This window comes from Schistocerca gregaria, chromosome 2 (assembly GCF_023897955.1).
Source record: "Schistocerca gregaria isolate iqSchGreg1 chromosome 2, iqSchGreg1.2, whole genome shotgun sequence".
NCBI classification, from domain to species: Eukaryota; Metazoa; Arthropoda; class Insecta; order Orthoptera; family Acrididae; genus Schistocerca; species Schistocerca gregaria.
The window spans coordinates 377,784,733-377,809,017 of record NC_064921.1 but is presented as its reverse complement, the minus strand read 5'-3'; the positions used below and the strand labels follow the sequence as shown (position 1 = coordinate 377,809,017).

Genomic DNA, 24,285 nt, shown 5'->3' with positions numbered 1-24,285 from the left:
AGCAATGAACGGTAGTGAAACCTCAACTGTAAGAAGACCCGAACAAAAGAGTATCGAAACATTTGAGATGTGGCTCTACAGACTAATGTTGAAAATTAGGTGTACTGATAAGGTCAAGAATAAGGAGGTTCTGTGCAGAATCGGAGACGGAAGGAATATGTGCAAAACACTGATAAAGAGTAGGGCTAGAAGGGACACGATGACAGGACACGTGTTACGAGATAAGGGAATCACTTCCATGGTACTAGAGGGAGCTGTAGAGGACAAAAACTATAGAGGAAGACAGATATTGGAATACATCCAGCAAGTAATTGAGGACGTAGGTTGCAAATGCTACTCTGATATGAAGAGGTTGGCACAGGAGAGGAATTCGTGGCGGGCCGCATCAAACAAATCAGGAGACTGATGACAAAAAGAAAAAAAACTACAGACTCTTTTGGTACTCTTTTCTTGCTCGTATCCACTGTTTTCTTCGCCATGCGGATCACCTTACCAGTCCAGAAACAGACGGAACCATTGCATAAAGTGGTGGCGGCGTCTTGATGCAACTTTTCAACAAGTTTCTTCGTTCAATGACGGCGAGTAAGAGACTGTTGAAACGCTGCTCACAAGACAGTGCTGCCATCTGAGAAGCTCTCATCAGTGAAATTCGCCGGGAAAGCTTCCATTCTGATTATTTTCTCACAGAACTGTCACTCCTAATATTCTGTCTAGAAATTTTCAAAATATAACATCGTACCTTTGGTTTCTGTTCTCCTCACAGAATACGAAACATTGTTTCCGCAGTTCACAGTCTTCACGTAACTAACAGTATCTACGTATGTTGTTTCTCAGGCAGTTGTAAATTACTTTCCTTATGGCAGTCGTAGTAGATAGACCTGTTCGTATGTGGTGAACCCAAACTCCGCCGACAAAATATCGGAAGTTGTTCAGGAATATTTTCTTAGCATTTTGGTATAATTTGTGAATTAATCACTTTGTTGCCCCAGTTACCTTTGTTTCTGTGAAAATACATTCAAAAGCCTGCAATATACGAGTACACTCACCAGAATGACGAAACAAAGGCAGAGTAATGCAACGTCCTCAGACAAATGGAAAGTATTGTGTAGTGCTGCCGTCGCTGTGGGATAAGGTCAGCAGAGAGTCCTTTTGCTGCTCTTCCATTGCATTCAGTGAATTCGTATTAGCCAAATATTCGTCGATAAACGTATCCATATTGCTCTGTGTCAGTGGTGACGTGCAACTGTTACTGACAGTAAAACAAACGCGAGACAGAAGCGATCAGTGCCAAATACAAGTTGGAGGGCAAAGAACAAAGTGGGTAATGCTTTTGTCAACAGAAAGTACCGTGATAGAATGGAACAAGTTTCTTTCCAAAGAAGACAGCGCATACTGCCGACATCTGTACAGTTTGTTTGACGTTTTTAGTGCATTACGGATACAAAGATAAATAACAGTAAGAAATCAAACTGCAGTTACTGTGTAACGAGACACTAAATTCCCCTGAAGGAAACCTGCAGATTGCATTCTCATTCTCGAATGTGAGTAGGAGCTGGTGTTGTAAACAGGAGACATGGCCAGTGGGCCGGGGGAGGTGAGGCGGGCAGTACTCACAGCCAGCCTCGTCGGAGCGGTCGTTGGCGCCGCAGTTGGGTTCGCGGTTGCAGCGCAGCCGGCTGGCGATGCAGAAGTTGGAGGCGGCGCACGAGAACTGGTCGCAGGCGCCGCTGTCCAGCACCTCCGTCCACACCGCCCGGAAGCCCTCGGCGCCCACAGCCTTGTCGGCGGAGATGAAGCTGCAACAAGGCCACACCTCCCCGTCACTACGGAATCCTTTTAAAAACACAGCTGTCGATACTGTTCGTGAAGCTTGCAAAAATATGAAGAAATCGTCGGGAGTTGGTGAAATTCAGTCCGTACATAGCTACAGAGGCAATCAGCCATATCTTCGGAAGTATAAAATTTATGAAGCTGATAATACGAGAACAGAGTAATCAGCTCAGACGGATATTTAACGCTAATGAAGATACAACAATTGTTGATACAGAAAACTGCGCCCAGTCACCTCTGAAATATTTGTTTATACCCTTAAATTAGTTTTCGTGCTTTCTCTGGCTCATCTTCAGGTGAGGCAAACAGAAGTTGCATCTTTATTTTCGTAGCGTCATGCTGGGCACGGGCTTGTGGCAATACGGGCACCATTGTACTTCCAAGGAGAAGACGGCAAGTGACGTAACTCCATTTCCCAAAAACTTTGCTCAGTGGAAGAAGGGTCCAAATAAGCGAACCCGTGTGTCGACTTACCCGCAGAAGCTCGAGCGTTTCTGAGAATACAATGGTGCAAGTTTTCTAGGTAATTTATGTACTTTTTAGCCAAAAAACAATCCAACCGCAGCAGCAGCACAGTGGCTACCGCCACGGCTTCACTTTGGCGCCCGTGTTCGAGATCCAATTATTATTTTTGTTTTTGGTTTTCATTTACCTACCTATTTGTGTAGACGATTACTGCACGAATGCTTTCCAGTGTATACTGAAATAACGTTGCCCTTATTAGTCTACCTATTGTTAATGAAAGTTTTATTTAAAAAACAGAAAAGAAAAAAGCAAGAAAATAATGGAAAATAATTTGAAATCGTTTTCGGTGCAATCTCTGTAGTGCACAGTGATCCATAATCAACTACAAACGTTAGTTTTCGGAAAGATGATCCGTTATGAAATATAAAATTATGAGAATTTAAAAAGATTGTAATCACTGAATATATATATAATAATAATATAATATAATATATTAATATTATATTATATATTAATATCACACACATATATTATGCAATAAATGTATGACACCTCTTCTGAGACCCCGTTGTAATTTTATAGTTTAAATAACGCTCTTGTGTCTCGTAACGTAATATGAAACATTCGTGTAGTATTCTTCTAAGGCCATGAGTAGATAAATGAAAAAGTAAAATAAAATAAACGAGAACAAGTTTCAGGTTTCGAACACCGGACGCAAATGTGCAAGGCCGCGACGCTAGCCATTATGTCACCACTTGGGCTGAACTTGTCAGTCCTAAAATGGATCCAAACTGCGTTGGAAACTTTGACGGTCGTTTTCTCAGAAACGCTCAAGTATCTACGAATAAACCAAGACAGGTGTGTGCTTAATGTGGTTCCTCTTCCACTGAAAAAAAAGAGTCGGGAAATCGGGGTGTGATACTTACCGCGTTCTCCTCGTTATTATGCAGCAGGAAATTATTATTCTAGTCGTCTTTTGGCCACAGATTAATTACTTTCATTAAATATGTAAATACTAATTAAAAATTTCCAAATTTGTTGTAAGGTCTTAGGGGACCAGACTGCTGATGTCATCGGTCCCTAAGACTATACACTACTTAAGCTAACTTAAACTAACTTACGCTATGGACAACACGCACACACACACACACACACACACACACACACACACACACACACACACACACACCATACCCATGCCCGAGGGAGGACTCGTACCTCGAACGTGGGGAGCCTCAGACCGCGCAAATACTGATTGCCACTATAAATCTGTCAGCATCCTGCATATGGTGTATATTAGTTGTATAGCACATGCTCGTTGCTGGTGGATTTCTGGTGACAGTGGTTAAGCACGAGGTAAACAAAAAGATCAAATGAAAAGTGTATATGCCCGGTTACCCTACTGAGGTCTACATCCGAGTTCACCGACATCACAGCATTACTCGTATCTAAAGCAACAAGAAAGGATAGTATCGGCATAAAACGTGGTTTATACAGTAAAAATACGATTTATGCTCCAAAATTAAAGGGAAATTAATCATAAAAATGTGAGGCCGACCACATAGTGAAATTCGCCGACACGGAAGTTCTTCCTGCAGAGAAGAACTATTGCAGCCGTTTGTTGAGGGATAGTATAGAAATACACAAATATGACTATAGCTCCAACAGGAAAGAAGAAAGCATTCAGATGAACGGATCGTGGATTCCCGTGGTGCAGAGAACGATCGTTACATGTAGCAGGGGGAGAACCGCAGCGGTAATGGTCACGGAAAAGCTCTTTGACGTTGGCGCGCCAGGTACATATAATCTGTGGCCTCGAGCTAGATCCCACTCTACCATCGGTAATGGAGGGTGAAACTTTGACAATGCCAGCCACTTGTGCTGGCGAAACGTAAGAAAAATTATCAAACAAACGTTGGCCGAAGAACCCGGGACAGAAGCCAACTGGCAATTTGCTAATAACTGAAAGTATGGAAACCGGAAGAAATAATTTACCCCATTCTGATGGTGACAGTTTTGAAAACGACTTAATGGAGACCTCTCTCGTGTACTTATCTGGTGTAGATACCATTGCGTACAAGGCATTGATTGCCTCTTTTGCTGCAGGTCAGCTTCCGCTTATCTGCGTGACATCAATGAGCCTGTAACAATTAATTCAGTATTTTTTAATCAGAAAAGCTTATTAAATTGTTACCTGCCTGCTAACTGTGATGAAACCACTTTCCCTGAAAATAACTGCCCCACTGAAGTTCGCCAGTAACTCTGCAAAGCTCCTTTGACATAACTCGCTCTCTCGCTTTTGTAATCTCTCGTAAGCCGCTTGCCATCCCCGGGGGTTCTAATTCCTTGAGTTATGTGGAAATGCTTTTCTACACACTCTTCATCACTGAGGAGCTCCCGCAGTTTACGCCTCACTCAGAAGTAACAATCAAACTTATTTGTCGATTACGCGATCGTTGAGAATAGTGCTTCTGTATTTCTAAACAAAAAAATTAGTCTTAATGCAGTCATGACACAGTCATTTTTGGAGTAGACTGATATCACTTAAAGATGTAACATTTTTCAGTTTAAGTGTTAATCTCACAGACATACATTCTGATTACTGCTTTCTGCAAATAATATCCAGTTACAGATCACTACAATCCAATTTACTTCTCACTTTAGGATTTGAAGATGGCAAGTATTTATCGGAACTGGTAATTATGTTATGAATTTTTGCGTTCAAGACGGACAAAAAGGTTTACAATGTCTTCTTACTACCGTATTGTCACTTCTGTCTACCGTGACACACAACCACGCTTTTAAATAAGGCAATATAAATTTCAATCATGATATCACTAGGTAAGAAGATAAAAAATAAAATATTGCTACAAAATGAGTAGCCACAAATGTGGGAATTGGTGATATTTTTATTCGTTGGAATTTGTTTCTTTCGTGTAAGTATTAAGAGTGAATGTTTTTTTACTGAGAAACATGTTTCAACACCATTAAATAGGTAAATTTGTGTTTTTAGGCTAGTCTGGTTTATTTAATATGTTCTTAATAATCGTGCCCGTAATGTAAATTGTAATTTGTATGATTAGAAGAAAATACCTAAGACTGAAGCTTTACTTTACATACTGAATCCTTCGGCTTATCACCAAACAGTTTTGCGTTAAACGTATTTTTTGTTGAAGCTCGTCCTGTATTAAAACAATCTTACCTCTTACTGTTAACAGATGAATTACTTACGTGACATTGTAAAACCACAAGAAAACCAAAATGTGGATGCAGAACGCTTAAATATTCTCAAATAGTATTAGAAGTACTTAGTACCATTTCAAAATAACAACTCTGTTGGTAAAAAAAGTTGCGCACATTGTGTGGGGCTACTGACACCTGTACTTATAATCGTCGAAAATTATAATTGCCGAAAACCTTGTTTAGATTTATTTGAAATTTCTGGAAATAAAATAGTTTACATGATTCTCCATATACATTTTGACACCTGCTAAGGAATAGTGGTCCAGTAGATAGGATTTTAATTTGTTTTAAAATTACTTTTTTATCTGTTGTACCTTCCAGGCTGCCGTGTAAATAGTAAGAAAATACATACTCTCACCGTTCTGCCCCGTTTTAACGCTGCATAGTGGATATAGTGTACCCAATGCAATAAATACGTTCTTCCTCAATGAACAGCTGTCCTTCACGATCAGGTTATAAGAGATAAAAGAGAGTGAATTCGCAATTTAAGTTGACTTTACAACACTAAAAAGGTGTTTTTAGTCAGGTAATCTTGTCTGACTGTCCGTTTAACTGAAAGGGTGTTAAATCCAGCGCGAAAAGCCATCCAGAGCAATATTTGCGTTGGCCACAGAGCAATGTGGTTACGGCACCAGAGTTGGATTTGGAGGCGAAGAGCCCTAAATGATCTCTGAACTGTCTTGTACCGATTTTGCTTTTTTCGTGAAATCACTTTCGATGCGAATCGTGGTTTCCAAACAAGGCTAAGATAGATTTTCGTTCCAGTTCTTGTCGAATATTTTGCACTTTTGAGGTGATACATACTAATTTCCAAAAGAGCCACAGTATGCATATAGGCCTATCGTAGTTTCTCCGTCTTAAGATAGAGAAACGTGACCAACGGCCGCGGTGGACAAAGGCGACAGTATCCGATACTTTTGAGAATCTTCGAACCTTCAGTACTAGTAAAAATAGTACCACTGCTGGCTGGACAAGGGGTCTCCGCTAAGTTATGTTACGACCGGGCGCGATCCAACTGTTGGGATGGTTGGAGGAGGAGGGGGGAGGGAGGGAGGGGATGGACGTTCATATTTTATATCAGTTTCCAAATTTATCAACTAGCTTCCTTTCAGAGAGTAAAGTGGCAAATAAACTATGAACTTTGAAACTAGTAAGAGATTCTAGAAATTAAAAGCTATATTAACGCAGGATTCTTCTTAGCTGTTTGCATGATGACTACCTCCACGGACGAGCTTGCGATCTGACCAATTGAAGAAAACATTTATGGAAAGAAAAGACACAATTCACAGACCGACAGTATCTGCTGTCAACAAAATCCCGACTCGGTTCGTGAGTCCGCAGGTTGAACAGGAAAACTAAATGAGGTTGAGTAACGCAATTCAGGAAAAGAAAGCTCGCCACTAAAAAGTAACTGACTTTCCGAATGCAGGCGAAAAGGAATAAGCTATCCTTTACTTACATGTTCACACAGCCATAGTCAGCGACCTGTGTTGACAGTTGTGGTGCTAATCCAGTACTGAAAATGACACTTCGATTGTCCATGGCGTAAATTATGACGCTGTCAAAGTTGTGGGTTTTATTACCAGTACTTTAATTGCATAGCACATGTACTTCTTACTCAAATTTTCGGACGAATGGTTTTCAGATACCGCATTTCTTTAAAAAGCAGTGTGTTTAACTTTCTTTTGTAGTGTTCGAAGATTGTGTTTTCCTTGCCCAAAAGCGTGTAGTACGAATTATTTTTGGTGTACATTGAAGAATGTCTTTTAGAAGTGTGTGTTCAAAGAACTGGGTATACTACTAACTGCGCTTGTCAGCGGGGATATACTTACTACTGTCATACGAATCGCACACTGTATCTAGTGAAATCTAGCCTAATCTTAATGTGTGTGTTTCTCGGAAAGTATAATGTATCACGTCGTGCGTCTCAAAAGAAACGTCTGGAATGTTTCTCGTCCGTCACCATAAGAGATAAAGCAATCCTCAGGGTTGGTTTAGGGCACTATAATGCTTTAGGCATAGTCCTATTGAAGTTATGTGCCCTTACCTTACTCCGATCTTTGAAATGATTTACCTAGTCTCTTATAAGCGGACCTGCTATCAATGTGGACCCCAAACCTTGATGCCACATAGCATTTTTTTACATGTACAAATCGTTGCCAAAGATAAAAAAGTGGGAAGTGACGGAAAAAAATTAGAGTCGACTGGTATTGAACTACGAACCTATGGACAAGCAAGAAACTTCGCGACGCTTACCACAGTAGACTAAAGTGGTGCCACATACAGTCAGTCGTTGGGCTTCAGCCCGTATGATTTTTTACTGATCCGGACCTACGCTGTCGTCAGTTCGCCAACGCAGTCGAGCTGTTGGATGCTATCAAAAACTGGGAACATCGCACTCCACTAAAAATAGTTCCAAGTGGCCTCAGAAAACTCCCTTATAGTTTAAGAAGTCCGTCTTGGTCGCGCCCATCAACACGTCCTCTGCGTTGTTGTAGGGTCGCCTTCCAGTATCTGGTGGCAGGAAGGGCTTTCTGCCGTCTGGGAAATGGAAATGGTAGGTAGCAATTTTTGTGATACGAAGTAGGGCTGGTGAGCTATACATGAAGGCAAGCTATTTTCCAGCACTAAGTCCTGTCAGGACGGAACACTTTGCAGAATAATGCTGCAAGGAACAGGAAAGAGCCAATTGGAATGCCTGCATTTGGCCCCTGAAGCTAATTAGTAGAAAGGCTGGTATGTCTAAAATTTTGTGGATCAGTTTGCAGTCGGTGACACTCCACTCGGATGTAGGAGATACGTAATGAGCTCTGTGGGGTGGAGGTGACGTGTTCAAAGTGTTGACTATATGAAGTCTGAAATGGAAGATACTCAGTGATCAATAGAGTTGATCTGTCAGCTGGGTCAGTGTAGGACCCAAGTGAAAAAGAGGCCTTTTGGGGCGACAAGGTGAGGGGGGTGCCAGAAGCGCCCAAGTGCAAAATTTGTATATAGGGTGTGTCATAATTAGTGAAAAATACTGACGTGGGTGAAAGTATACGGCAATAGAAACAAAAACGTATTAGTAACCATGGATCTGCAAACGAACTGTCTGAGATAATTGCGAATGCGTGGCTGCGAACCGCCGCTCATTTCAGAGTCAAAATATTGTCCTAATTAGTATTTGAAACGTAAATCTTTGGATTAAGTACGCTTCTAATTGGGCTCAGTTTGACTGAAGGCTACTGTAACAAGGAATACTTCAGTACGTTGTGTCTTACAATTTACTGAACAGTCGAACCTGTTAAAGGAGGTGCTTCACATGCCGTGCTAACATTTAGAACCAAAAACAGTAGAAACTTAATATTTTCTTTCTTTCCACACAGTTTTATAGTTAACACATTTTTATTCAAAATAAAACAAAACAATACGTCTGGGTCTTTCTGCTGTCAGTAATAGGTTTTAAAGATCTCAAGAGTTACAACGAAAATGAATTGTTTCTTCTTTTAATACGAAGATGGCTTGATAAGTCTAGTAAATTTCCGTAAAAGAATGGAACATTTTTGCTGCGCCTTCATGGTAAGCAAGTTTGATTATTTCAAGGATCGTATGAACAAATTCAACAAAGTACGGCATACTGTTCACTGTTGACGTTCGTCTGAAAGTATCTACTGCGACTGAAACAGGAGAAAAGCGAGTTTCGTTAGGTTATGAAACATTATCATTCGAAGAAAGGATTGTACTGCCGCTCAAATCAAAACAGAAATGGATGAAATTCACACAGACTCTGCACCATCATTACTTCTGTATTAATGAATTTAAAGTGGTGGGACAAGCGTCGAAGACGAAGCGCTTTCCGGCGGTCCAATTAAGATCACCGAAAAGGAAACCATTGGTAAAATCCATGATATAGTAAAGCAAGACCGCCGAATAAAAATTAGTGAGACTTACGTTGCCTGACAAAAGACCAATATTGGCAGACAAAAAAGTGCTCCTTCACCAGCGTAATACACCCATACATCATCGGTAAAAATGAGAACATTTCAATAACTTGGCTTTGAACTGATTCCTCACCCACCTTATCCACCAGACTTAGCCCAAGTGACTTCTTTCTGTCGTCCAGCTTGAAACTTTGTCTTGCTGGAAGAAATTTTTATTAAATGAGAAAGTGATAGTTGTAGTCAACCAGTACTTTGCAGAGTTTCATAGATCCTATTTTTCCGACGAGATGAGAAAGCTAGGGGATCGCTCGACAAATGTGTATATCCCGTAAAGGAGACTGCGTCGAAAACTAAGGTTAGTTGTTTATAAAACAAACATTTTTCTTGATTTTTACCTTACTTATGAAATCACCCTCGCACTTAACACTGAAGTGAGATTCTAAAATTTATTTGCATCGCAGAGGAATGTCTGTTTAGTACTTATTTCAAAAGAATAAACAACCCATTTCCACGATCACTAGATTTAGATATATTCTTAAAGAGCTTACAAAGAGCCCAAGGATGTATAGGTGATGTCTAAGGGAGAATAGAATGGGAAATGTGTCCCCAAACCGGCGCTTTCTGCCACTACAGCAAAGTTTGAAAAGAGTTAGAAGTGGCTTCCCTCGCACGGACATGAAATCTGGCTCAGTCATTTTCCGGTTCTCTGGGCGAGTGGTACTACTCAGCGAGCCAGCGAGCGCTTCGTAGTCAGAGGCCTCATAGCAGTTCGCGGAGCCAGAAGATAGTGCGAGGAGATGTCTGATAAAAACGATCGACATGCTGAGGTTTAATTGAAGCAGATAATTTAATTTGTTTTGGTGGAATCCAGAAGTGTGGTCTTCTTGTGTGACTCTTTTCATTGCTAATACCCTGTTTTATTTTTGGTGGAGATCGTAGGCAGATATTTGTAGGAACCAGCTGGAGGCAGAGTATGAAGTTAGCGGTGTACATATCCAGGACCGCGAAACCTTTCAGAAAGTAGTTAGATTGCTACAGGGTATCTGTTAGTGTCATACCAGTAGTGACAGTTTTAACTCTGTATCGCGAATCAAAGGGACGCTGAAAACCGCTATTCGACTTATTTTAATAGTATAGTAATGCAAAGAATTAATCTGGGCCTACCATAGCGTTACCGACAACATATGCGGAGCAGCAGGTCGCGCTATTTGTCTGGCGTGCAGCACACCTCCGAGAATTTGTGATATCTGCGAGTAGGATGCGGGTACCAGGCAAAATAAACGTTTCCACACACTGCGAAAATTTCTCACACCTCATGGGAAGTCATACTGAGAAGGTGAACAAAGCCTATAAGTGACCTAGGCAGGATGATTAAAGAAAAAAGATTCAAATGGCTCTGAGCACTATGGGACTTAACTGCTGAGGTCATCAGTCCCCTAGAACTTAGAACTACTTAAACCTCCTAACCTAAGGACATCACACACATCCATGGCCGAGGCAAGATTCGAACCTGCGACCGTAGCAGTCGCGCGGTTCCACATTGTAGCGCCTAGAACCGCTCGGCCACTCCGGCCGGCCAGGATGATTCGTAGTAACGTTTAAAAACATCCGAAGCGATGTAAATGATACTGAGACCTATGGGGTCGCAAATGTTGGTAGATAACCCAGAAGTGGATGACTAATGTTGAACAGGTGCTTTTACAATATGACTTACATCATCGAACGTGCAGCGGTTGGGCTTGTCGATTCTGGCTTCGCCGTAAGAGGCAGTGCTACACATCGCTCTGCTAGGGTACTCTGTTTTTGTTCTTGCATTATCCGATGTGATTTGGTAGTGCTCGCGATAGTGGTAATACAAGACTACGACGAGTCGGTTTACATTTACGGAAACAGGATAGCCTAACTGAACGATGTGCTGCACTGCCTCCTACCGGCGATGGAGGTATGTCATCTGGAACGTCACATGTTCAACACTTGTCATCCACTTTCGGGGTATTTCCACACATTTGCGGCCCATGTGCCTTATAATTAAATTACTTGTCTTAGCGACGTGTATGTCACTTGGAGGGTTTTTCAACGTCAATAAGAATGACAAGAGAGTGGTCCAGTAGAGCGCAGCGGGGCTGACCTGAGGCGCATGTTGTTGGAGTCGGAGAGGAAGTGCCAGTGCGCCTCGTCGTGCAGCTTCTCGCCGCACAGCTCGACTGGTGGCGCGTCGGAGCGGTACCACAGGCGCACCACGGCCGCCGGGCAGCCCCGCCCTGCAACAGCACGGCGGCTCTGGAGTGTCCGCAGCAGGCGGCGGCCGTTGCAACAGCACTGGACAAGAAATAGTCACCCCAGGACACACCATGCTGACCCAATGCCGGACAAAAAACTCTTTCATGGATTGTGCCGATTGGCACCACGTTCGGTGATTGAGGGGTTGTAGTGTCAGTGATTCATTTGTCGCCGTCATTGGCGATCAGATGGCGTTTCCTTTTGTCTCTAAAGGCGGTAACTCTGCTGAACTTAGAGCTCAAAAGTGACTGCGACGTTCATTCTAGGCACTACATTGCTCCATCGAAGAATACTCCTCATAGAGTACTCCATCATACTCCTGCTGAACAACTTCAGTCATTTGAACGGGGTCGCATTGTGGTTCTGTGGGAAACTGGGTGGACACTTCGACGGATTGCTGCACATGTTGGGCACAATGTGTCGTTGATACGTCGCTGCTTTCAGCAATAGTCTCTAGAACATTCCCACACCTGCAGACCGCGTTCTGGACGTACCTCCGCGTAGCAAAGGTGCCCCTGTGAGAGCAGCAGTGGCAGATCGAGCGTCTTCCAGGGAGCAAATCGTGCCAGATGTTGCACTTGCTGTGTTAGCAGGGATCGTTGGGAACCGTCTTCTTGCAGTTGGATTCAGATTGCGCGTACCTCCGCTCCGGTGACGTCTGACACCACGACACTGTCAAGCATGGTTCCTCTGGTGTCATGGAAGCGTTGTCTGGAGAATGGAATGGCACCCTGTTGTCTTCTGTGACGAGAGTACGTTCCGTCTGTGTGCTTGTGGTGGACGTATACTTGGATGGCGTAGACCTGGTGAGGTGCCTATTCCACAGTGCATTCACCCACGGCAGACAGGTCCCATCTCAGGATTCATGGTGTGGGGGCCATCAGCTACAGCTCGCGATCACGTTTAGTGTTTCTACAGGGTAAAGTAAGCTGTGCCTCCTACATTTCTTTGACAGGAAGGTGATGTGCTCTTTTAGCAGAACAGTGCACGGCCACATACGGCTGCTACTACGCAACGCCCTCTTCATGGAGTACAACAACTGACATGGCTAGCAATACAGCTGATGTCTCGCCAATTGAACACTTATGGGACTTAATGAAACGGGAACTGACTCGTTCTCTAGGAGCTACAAGATCCAGAGCCGGATTTCAACCAAAGGTGCAAGATGGTTGGGGCAGGCTATCGCTGTTTCATGATAGTTTTCACTCGAGAATACACGCCTGCGTTACCTCCAGAGGGGGTACATTTGTGCATCCATGTGACTGTTTGAGCATCCCTAACTGTGACGTGTATTTCATTTGATCTGGATTTCATATCATATACTTCAGGAATGATCTACTAGCTGTTATCTCACTTGTCAATAAAATGACATTGCATTTTTATTTTCAAGCAAAGTAGCTGTCAAGCTTGTAGCTTAGGTAATGGCGTCAGTTTAACTAGAATCCAGGACTCTTGTCGTATATGCCTTAACCAACTGAAGAGGTCATTCGTTGATGATTAGATCCTGTAGAGCGACCAAACTGCAAGGATGTTGAATGCTGCGCTTCACCTGCTGTTTAAAATGATCCTAGGTATTTTAGACTGGATTAAGATCGCGTGGGCTATTCGAGGTGCAATAGGTTGCCTGAGATTTTGTCAAAAAACTATGAACATTGGCGTGCAGCCCTGTGAACACGGCTGTTGTTATCTTTGAAGACGGGAGTGTCCATAGCATATTCATAATGAAGATGTACAAGAAAACACAACACTTGGTCACCGAGAATATTGAAATAAACGTCGTCGTTCTTGTTGACGGTAACCTGAATGACCGGATCCTAGTCATGGTACGAAAAACATTCCAAAACAACAGAGAATCGTCCCTGGACTGAAAGGCCGGTCAAATTCATAATTTGGTCGTCGGTGCATTCCAGTCCTTGTTTCACTTAATAAACACGAGGAATCGCAACTCTTTGGACCACAAAACACACCTCCAGTTAACTACTACTGTGCGCTTGTGTTGTTTGACCCACTGAAGATGTTCAGGTATATGTGCCGCAATGGCCAGTTGCCTTTTGCGAGACACTCATCTTCAAATGCCCAATGCACGCATATCCCTAAGCGTGTTTGCTCAGAAACTTGTCGTAATGGACTTGCATTCTCTGGTGGCATCAATTCCGGTCAGATTTGAAACCGCCTATTATTGAGAAGGCGTGACACCCTCCTACATTCACTGCTGGTTTGGATCTTTTTCGGACACTGTGCTTACGCCGTGTTACATAGTTCGAATGGTACACCATTCGTCGTAGGCGCATTGGACAGTCCATTCTTATACACCAACAAATCGGTCTACTTCATTCGCCGTGCGGTCATGGACACGTCCAATCACAGTAGCTTCTAACCGCCACTTTGACACGTCTCTTCCGTTGAACCATCTTACTCCGTTGATTCAATACAAGCGACTGACTTATAGCTATCATTGCCGTGCAGTGACTTACGATAAGAGGCGAAGAGTCACAAATGCTCCAAGTAGCATTTCTATATGATCTACAACACTCAAAAGCGATCGATGCGCTCGTTTAATAGAGAGACTTATATTTTGCCCGGTGAGCCTGTTTCTGTAAGGCAATTGGCACTATTTACCCAGAGGTGGTCCAGAGTGTGAGTGAGTACTGACCATGTAATGTCTACTCAGGACAGCAAGATACAAAGTGACATGACTGAGGAGAACGTCTTGATAGTATAGGAGGGAGCAAGACCTACAATAACTTAGGTATGTAAGTAACTCCAGTAAACACCCGATTTGCCCTCTGATTCAAAGTTGATTTTAAAAATCTTGAGTACCACGTATATCATGCAGATCATGAAGCCAGTCTGATAAAGAAAATACCTTAGTCGTACATTAGTATTGTCTCCGAGATCCACACTTGCAAGGGGGACTACTTTGACTTTATCCATACTTATGGAATTCGAAGTTCAGTGGCCGGACACCTATTTCGACATGTATTATGATGTATCTCTGAAAAAGAGTCGATAAAAGTCGGTTTTTCTACGTTAACGAAGCGTCGTGAAGCATAAAATATTCCGAGCATTTTGAACAGAGTATGTGGTGGGGTATGTAACGGTCATGTCTTGTAAGTGAGAGCAACAGGCGGCTCTATTACAATGCTCGAAACGTTTTACAGCTAACAGCATTCGGAACTATAGAGAGTTTTTTTTTTTTAGAGTTTTTGTGAAGGTGAACTCATTAAGGAAATTGTTGTCTGGGTACCATACGTATAAAGGTAATCGAAGAGGGGTAATATGCAATGTACCCTTGTTAGTTAAGAACTGCTAGAGATAAGGTTATAAGTTCTCGCCTTCATATTTTCATCATTATGTCAAATTTCATTTTTAAATTTCTTTTTTTTCCGTTTTCTTTGTCGCCTTTTAGTTGTATCGCTTTTGTTTATTTTTTATTATTTTTCTTTTGTAATACCGTAAACTGGAGTATTTTAAGGGGTAAACCAATAATATTCAAGATAATGCCATAGCTTGAATTTAAGAGAAGCAACTGTAGATGAACACACTGCCAAAATGATCGTCTGTCGCCAGAGCGCGACAAAATCTGATATTTTTAGGATATAGGCACCTTGTTGTTGAAAGAAAAATCTTATGTTAAACTGTATGATCCATACTAATAGTCATGGAAATGCACTGTGCAAGGGGAGAAAACTACAATTTAGAAAATATGGTAATGAAATTTTGTACCACGCTTTACATGAAAGTGGCACATTTACTGTTACGTTCCTTGGATGATGCATATTTAAATTTTTATTTAATTCAAAAATTTTATTTCCAAAAAATAAGAGATTTCTACAAAAATTTCTCTGTTTAGTCTCTTTGCATACTGTAAGCTTATCTCATGAGTTTTTCTGAATACGTCGAATAGGCAAATTTTAATAATATTTTAATTATAGTTCTGTCGGTATAATATTAAAAAAAGTCATCCAAAATTCCAAGCGCTTTGCCCCACATATCGGATGACACTCCGAATTTCAAAATTTACTCTTGAGACAAAGTTAATCGGGTTTACAGAAATATATCAAAATTTCATGATGCTACCCTTCATAGATTCTGAGGAAAAGGTACATAAATGTCATTTTTAGGAAATGCAATTGAAAGTTCAATCTAACGTTTTGTCTTGTGTCATCTCTTCAGGAAGCCTCAGACTTGTACTCAGGGTCTTCTTTCCCTTGAAGGCTTCTCTTCCGGTTTCTTACTTTCTACCTTCTTTCCTTTACCTGGTCTTCAACGGGCTTTTCAGCTGCAGATTCTTCCCAAGATGTCTTGAGTGAAATTTCCTATCTTAAAGCGCATTCTTTCTAACACCTTCACCCTCCCTACTTTCCCATCATTAAATACTAGAACTGCATACCTGCTGCAATTTTGACAACTGTAGCTCATGAAAATGTGGCTTTATGGCATCGTTTCCATATAAATGAATTTAGAGACTAATTTGGATTCTGGGTTTTGCCATGGACACGTTGTTTTAGAAGTTCGGGGTTGCCAGGAACCTTTACATGGGGGTTGACAACATCCATTACACAATTTGGAAGCCTCTTCTTGTGACTGTACGAGCTGTTAACCCTCTGAGCCTGTAAATATTATTTATACCAGCTAATGTGGCACAAATGAAAAATGGGACGGTCACCTATTCATATCATGTGGAAATATGTTGCCCCTACTGCACTCTTCATGTAACTTACACTGGATAGATTCTGTCTGATGGCCTTGCCATAATACACTTGGAAAGTGTCTACTATCTTCTTTGTTGGTCTGTTGTGTGCATCAACGTCCAATAGATGATCTATAAAACAAGAGAGTACATATAACACTGCCTTGTCCAACAGATGATCTATAAAATCATAGACCATATATCACTACACCTCTAGAAGCTTTAAAGTAATCCACGGAAACCTTGTTCACCGAGCTAGCATTGAAGTGTTGCTTCAAAAAGTAGGCGTATCTTGAAGATCGCGTCACACATTTCAGGCACTTCGGATGCGATTTCGTCACCGAAACTTTGGGAACTTACTGTCCTTAAGTTCTACTAATAAATACAAAATATTTGGAAAATTGACATTTTCTGTAAATTTCATAAACGCCCTTGCCTTGAAGTTTCAAAATCACAAAAACGAAATAGTATTACAGTCGGAAAAGCCAACTCCTCGGACATAGTATAATTGCAACCACCGAGGCGAAATGATAGCGCCGTTAATGCACTTTCGAATACGGCACTATCTTTTAACACTTGGATTTCTTCTCTGACTACCTCTCAGTCAAGTTAGCGCCTCAGCTATGGAGGCTGTCTTCTTGCTGGTGATTGTAACGTATTATTTAATTAAATGAAAAAGAATTTGATTGTGTAAAATATACTTAATTAATAACTCTATATAGACTTTTGGACTGTATATCTCGAAGAATATATGCAAAGCGAGTGGGCTAACTAGCCGAATACCGTTTCGAACTGGTACTTCTGTTTGTACCCCAACAGCTTGTAATTGAGGGATCATGCTCAGAAGGAATTTACTGTCGAGGCAGTTACTTCAATTCATCTTCATCAGGCGTGATAACAGAGCTAACGCGAGCTCCATAGGTGTGGAGTGAGTGGATTCGCTACTGCAGCTACGGCCATTACCCGCAGGGTTGCCCTCGACGGCGAAGTACTCGAAGTTGAGCAGTATCTTGTGCTTGGGCCGGACGCTGATGTACCAGTTACACGTCTTGCTGGAGACGCCCCGCGAGGGCCCGTCGTACTTCTGCGGGAAGTTGGGGCTCTGGATGACGCCGTAGTCGGAGCTGCTCACGTTCGACCCGCAGTCTGCAACAGATGGAGGCGCTTCAGTACGGCTAACAGTTGGAGTCGCTTTAACACGGCTACAGTAAACTGCCACACACTCCTTACACTAAGCAAGAGTACGCATCCATAGAGGCGGGATCATTCTACGAGACTGTGATTAGTAGAACTTAATATGATGTCAAGTCACGGTAAATGCGCAACAGCTGTATTATTGTTCTAATATTTTTTACGAAAATCTGTTGCCATATTTGTCTTCACGATAACGTCCTGTTTCGCTCATATTCTAAGCATCTTCAGATCTGTTAAAACAAATGCAAAATATGGTAAGTTTGATTACAGATAATTAAATTGAAACACACACATGACAAATACAGAGGGGCCCAAAAAATGTATCCACTGTTTAAAAGTCCATAGCTGGCAAACTAATTGTCTCATTTTTGGTGAAAGTGTAGCTTTAAGTCCAACTTAAAGATATCACTGTAGGTGTTCGAAATGGTCACCATTAACATCCACACACAAACGATGCCGCCGAACTGCAGCACAAACTACTGCCTGCAATGTGTTCAGTTGGATATTTGCACATGGATGTACGATGGATTCTCGAAGTTCAACCAATGTGCGTGGCTTTTGTCGATAAACGACGTCCTTTAGTGTTCCCCACAGGTAAAAGTCCACAAGAGTTAGATCTGGGGAACGTGGTGGATAATCCATGGCACCTCTACAGCCTATTATCGGCGTCGAAATCTCAACCACGGTGCTTACATAAAGTTAGGATTACCAGTCTCCACACTGCAGCTATTTATTTGAACATTAATGTTTAGTAATTAATCTTTTATGTCATGAATTTTACTGTAGAAACCGTGTGTAAGTTGCTCCTGTTTAGAACAGATGCACTGTTACTAACGCTATAATTACACCACCGCTCACCGCTAGCGAACTGGACAGGCCTGAAATTCTAACTAGTTGTCTAGATTAGGTTTCTTCTCTCTAGTTTTTTTTAGAGCATAGATACTTAATATCAATTTCTTACAGTATTATAAAGTTTTAATTTTGTTGAACTATATTTTATTCTGCGAATTCATTAGCTTTAGATTACAATGATTACATTTCTGAAAGTCACTGCGTGGAATACAACCCATTTAAATTACAAGGCAACGGGTAGAAAAAGCATCGATTAAAAAAATATATCTGGAAGTTAATAGTGAGAACAGCGGAAACAACTGAATACTGTAAGGTTTGTCGAAATTATCGTAATTCAGTCAAAGACGACGTAGCGTTGGAAGAGTAGTTGAACGGATTGGACAGTGACTGGAAAGAAATGGTACATATTGCTTCAACAAAAGTGAAACAAAGGTAATCGAATGTGTCATAAATAAGGCGATGGTGATGATACTGAATTAAGAAATGAGAAACTAAAAGTAATAGATGAGTTTCTGGTATTTAGGCAGCAAAAAGAGTGATGATAGCGGAAGTAGAAACGGTAGAAAATGCGGATTGGTTATAGCAGAGATACCATTTCTGAAACTGAGGATTTGTTAATACATAGCACAATTTTATGTTTTAGTAAGGCTGTCCTGAAGCTGTTTGCCTGGAGTATTATCTTGTATGAAAGGGAAGTGTGGAAGATCAGTACTTCGGACAAGAATAAAAAGAATAGCAGCTTCTGAAATATGGGGCTATAGGAGGGTGGCGAAAATTGGGTGAGTAGATTGAATAAGTAATGAGGCACTGAACTGTGTTGAGTTAATGAGAAATTTGTGACAAACTGTGACTAAAAGAAGGATCGGTTGCTAGGGCACGTTCTGAGTCTACGAGAAATCACTAGTTTGGTAATGGGGAGAAACGTGGGGATAAAATATATAGAGGAAGACTAGGGTTAGAATAAGTGAAAGGTTGAAACTGATGTAGGTAGCAATTTTTATGTAGAAGCTTTCATAAGGTAGACTAGCATGGAAAGATGGCTCAATCCAGTCTTTTGGCTGAGGGTAATAACAATACCGACAGCAGTGGAAAATTTTAGAAGCTGTTTAATTATATGAAAAAAAAAGAGATGAAGCAGCTACAAGTAGTTTGGGTAGCCATCCTGAATAGCGTAGTGGTTCGTCACGACACCTTGTGATAGGCAAGTGGTGATTGTACACTACTAATTTCGCCGGCAGCGGGCACGCACCTCCGAATATGGACTTGGCGACCTCGAAGGTGTAGCGCGCCTTGAAGCCGCTGTAGACGCTCTCGCGGTCGGAGTGCAGCAGCACCCTGAGCCCGGCCGCCGCGCGGTTCGACTCGATGGGCCCGGGCGCCGTCATGCCGCAGTAGCGCCCGATCAGCTTCTCCGTGCCGTCCTTGTACTTGTTGTACACCTCCAGCCAGTCCTCCGTGCACATCGAGGACCTGTGCCGCCAACCATCAAGCTGTTAGTACCACACTAGCAGAGAGACAAGCAAAATCTTGCTAAACCGAAGCTCGAAATAAGGGTGGCTACAGTGAGCTCGGAGTGTGTGGGGCCAGCAACAGGAGAAGTCAGGAAAAACACACTGACGGGAAAAATATCTCAACACCAACAAGGGGCTGTGCGAAATTTCCATTCAAATTTTGCGCCAGTCACGTAAGAGTGCGGCAGCAGTATCAATATGAGGATGGAAATCAGGTTTCATTTAAGTACTCGCTAAACGGCCGTGAGCGTTAGTTATCTTTGAGATTGTGCGTGGTGTTGTTGGTCAAGAATGCCTTAAACGCAACAAAGGCATCATTATCGGCAACTCTCCGAGTTTTAACGAGATTGAGTAATAGAGCTATGAGAAGTTGGATGTTCCCTCTGCAATACTGCGGAAACACTTGACAGTAATATAGTTTCTGTATATGATGTGATCATCAGAAGTACGACTGCAAGAAGAGTGGACTCAGTCGGCCGGAGTAGGCGAGCGGTTCTAGGCGCTTCAGTCTGGAACCGCGCGACCGCTACGGTCGCAGGTTCGAGTCCTGCATCAGGCACGGGTGTGTGTGATGTCCTTAGGTTAGTTAGGTTTAAGTAGGCAGAATGAGATTTTCACTCTGCAGCGGAGTGTGCGCTGGTACGAAACTTCCTGGTAGATTAAAACTGTGTGCCGGTCCGAGTCTCGAACTTGGGATCTCGCCTTTCGCGGGCAAGTGCTCTACCAACTGAGCTACCCAAGCACGACACACGCCTCGTCCTCACAGCTTTACTTCTGCCAGTACCTCGTCTCCTACCCTCCAAACTTAACAGAAGCTCTCCTGCGAAACTTGCAGAACTGGCACTCCTGAAAGAAAGAATAATGCGGATACATACCTTAACCACAGCCTGGGGGATGTTTCCAGAATGAGATTTTCACTCTGCAGCGGAGTGAGCGCTGATATGAAACTTCCTGGCAGATTAAAACTATGTGCCGGACCGAGACTCGAACGCGGGAGCTATGCCTTTCGCGGGCAAGTGTTCTACCAACTGAGCTACCCAAGCACGACTCACGCCCCGTCCTCACAGCTTTACTTCTGCCAGTACCTCGTCTCCTACCGTTTCTTTAAGTAGTTCTAAGTTCTAGGGGACTGATGACCTCAGCAGTTAAGTCCCATAGTGCTCAGACCCATTTGAACCATTTAGAGCGGACTCCGGACGACAACGTGGCACTACCGAGAGGGAAGACCATCGTATTCAGCTTATGGCTCCGGAGCATCATACTGCACTCTGCAGTACCAATTTGAGCAGCAGTTGGCACAATAGTGATACAAGGAACAGTTACAAATCGATTACTCCAAGGACAGTTCCTTGAAAGCGTGCATTCCACTGACGCCAAACCATCGTCATTTGCGATTTCAGCCGTGTCAAGCGAGAGCTCATTGGAGGGCAGCATGAAGGTCCGTTGTGTTTGCTGGAGAAAGCTGGTTCTGCCTCGGTACCAGTGATTGCCATGTGTTGGTTAGGAAGAGACTAGTTGAGGACTTGTAACCAACGTATCTGCGTGCTATGCAGCCGGCCGCTGTAGCCGAGCGGTTCTAGGTGCTTCAGTCCAGAACCGCGCTACTGCTACAGTCGCAGGTTCGAATCCTGCCTCGGGCATGGATGTGTGTGATGTCCTTAGATTAGTTAGGTTTAAGTAGTTCAAGTTCTAGGGGACTGATGATCTCAGATGTTAAGCCCCATAGTGCTCAGAGCCATTTGAACCGTTTTTGCGTGCTATGCACACTGGACCTAGGGATTTTGTATGGCGGCTGGGGCACTCTCATGATTATCACACGCACATTGAGCGCAAATCTGTACAGCAGTTTGGTAATTCGACTTGTCATGCTGCCATTCTTGAATGGGATTCCAGGGGGTGTATTGCAATTGGATAACGCTCGGCCACACACCGCTGTTGGAACCCAACATGCTCTACAGAGTGTCGACATGTTGACTTGGCGTGCTTCATCGCCATATCTGTCTCAAATCGAGCGCATATAAGACAGTGACAGACTACAACTCCAGCGTCATCCGCACCCAGTGTTAACTGTTCTTATGTTGACCGACCCAGTGCAACAGGCATGGAACTCCATCCTACAAACTGACAACCTCCACCTGAACGACGCAATGCATGCACGTTTGTATGCTTGCATTCAACATTCTGGCGGTTACGAAGGTTATTAATGTACCAGGAGTTCACATTTGCAATGGCTTATCTTGCGCTTACGTTAATCATTTAAATATGTTACCTAGACAAATGTATTCCCGAAATTTCATTACTCTAAATTAATTATATTTTTCGTGTTGCAATTTTTTTCCGTCACTGTATTTTACTGCAATAAGGTGCCATGAATGACCACTTATTGGCACTAAATGCTATTAATAACAGCATAGAAACATAGAACCGTGCTGTTAATGGGTCAATATAAAGGTAACAGTTATACAGGGTAACGGTCTCCAGTATTTGTGAAAGGATGGCAACAGCTACGAGATTCCACTGCTTATCATACCCTGGCTATGTTGAATATCACATCGCAAGCACCATTTACCCTGGCAATCAAATACGCGTCTCCTTTGACACGTTTTTATTAGGTAGCTTTCTTGATTTTAACTTCCAGATAAACTAGAGTCTTGAAATTTTAAACTTAGCTTTGATATGGATGACAATGCAATAGTAACTCGTTTTGTTGTCGTTCTGTTTGGTAGAGGTTGTGAGAGTGGATGAAAAAGTTTGGTGACGTAAGCATTCGACTGCGCTGGAGCTCAGGCGCGTTGTCCGGATAGTATGGGAAAATGTTCCAGGCGGTACAAGAGTGGACGTGCACGGATGACCAAAACATTCAACCTCATCAAAGTTTTTAAAATGCCTTGACAATCTTACACACACAAGATTGAAAATCACAAATAATTATTGAAAGAAATAAATGTTTAGTACAACTCGTTTTTAAATCGGACTAAAAAGTTTAAATAATTTCTCCTGATACCATACAGGTTCCTAAGCTTATCAGGTAGTCCTAAAAATTGATGCTTATAAATTTTTAAATGCTATGACAATATTTATGAGATTTATAACGAAAAACGTGAGGCACAAGCAGTAGATAATAGGTGAACTATTCAGGCACCAGTTACGTACCGCATACGCCCCACACGTTTTATATTATAAATCTTAAAAGTATTGTCGTAGGTATTAAAAATTCAGAATCAGAAATTTTCAGGACTATCTGTTTGAGACTAGGAATCTGTATGGAACTGGGAGAAATTCTTTTAGACATTTTAATCCTATTTAAAAACGTGTTATATTTTTAAAAAAATTAATAATTATTATGCGTGCATGTCATACACAGATATATTGCACCGCACGTATACTGTACTCTTATCAAAGAATATTTTTCCTGTGGTTTTGCTTTTTATAAATACGAAATTTGAAAGTAACTATGTGAATGATATATTTAGTTCATTGTCTTATATGACTAGATGGTAAGCAAATCTAAGCAAAGTACAACATATAGTGTTTTTGTTACTTGAATACTTATGAGTCAAAAAATAATTTGATGTTTATAGATTCATTGATTTGAAGAAATATGAACTATTTAGTTGGTAATCCTAAAACTGTAAATAATTACATGTTTATGTGACTTTGCACAATACATAGATTTTATAGGAATTTATTGACGTTGTTACAGTTAGTGTAACAAGCATACTATTGAAGGATAAACAAATCACAGCAGTGCACGTTACTATGAGATTGTTGTTTCAATAATAGATTTCATTACTGTTCAGAATTGTTAATCAGAGTTCTTCTCATTATGTAATGCATGTCTCTTTTTGGACTCTTTCCATTTAATTTCATAAAAAGGAGAGCTATAAAAAATTGTCACAGTTGCATTTAATAACCATATGATTAACGTAAGTGCATGTAAAAATTGGACTGGTGACCGTTTGCTAAATTTTCGAAACTTGAGTGAAGTATTGTCTTGTTTTAAACACTTTACACTCGCTCTCTTCGGTGTTCATAACTTTATTGGACTTTAAATCACTATTGCAACATCGTGATAGTACAGGTAATCGTGTGGATATTATTTTATGTAGTGGAGAAAATTATCCATCCTTCAGGTAAAACTTCCAGTGGCAAAATTCCTCATTCTTCATGAGATTAACAGGTACAGTTTAAAATAGATAAACTCTTTGTATTACTATAGCGCCTCTCGGAATCAGGTATTTCCAACGAGGACATTTTACATTCCTCATGCACTAGCCGTTATGCAGTCCCGAGAGAA

At 41.8% G+C, this 24,285-nt stretch overlaps 1 protein-coding gene across 4 annotated transcripts in view; it reads right to left on the bottom strand.

Moving 5' to 3' along the window:
• Nucleotides 1-24,285, bottom strand: part of LOC126320425 (CUB domain-containing protein 2) — a 1,159,067-nt gene that overhangs the window by 50,276 nt on the left and 1,084,506 nt on the right. For all 4 annotated transcript variants that reach the window (XM_049993929.1, XM_049993913.1, XM_049993920.1 and 1 more), the window contains 4 exons: nucleotides 19,727-19,947; nucleotides 17,395-17,577; nucleotides 11,587-11,719; nucleotides 1,615-1,796 (listed from right to left, as the gene is read on the bottom strand). In XM_049993929.1, the coding sequence (XP_049849886.1) occupies nucleotides 1,615-1,796; nucleotides 11,587-11,719; nucleotides 17,395-17,577; nucleotides 19,727-19,947 (719 nt within the window). The remainder of the gene's footprint in view (nucleotides 1-1,614; nucleotides 1,797-11,586; nucleotides 11,720-17,394; nucleotides 17,578-19,726; nucleotides 19,948-24,285) is intronic.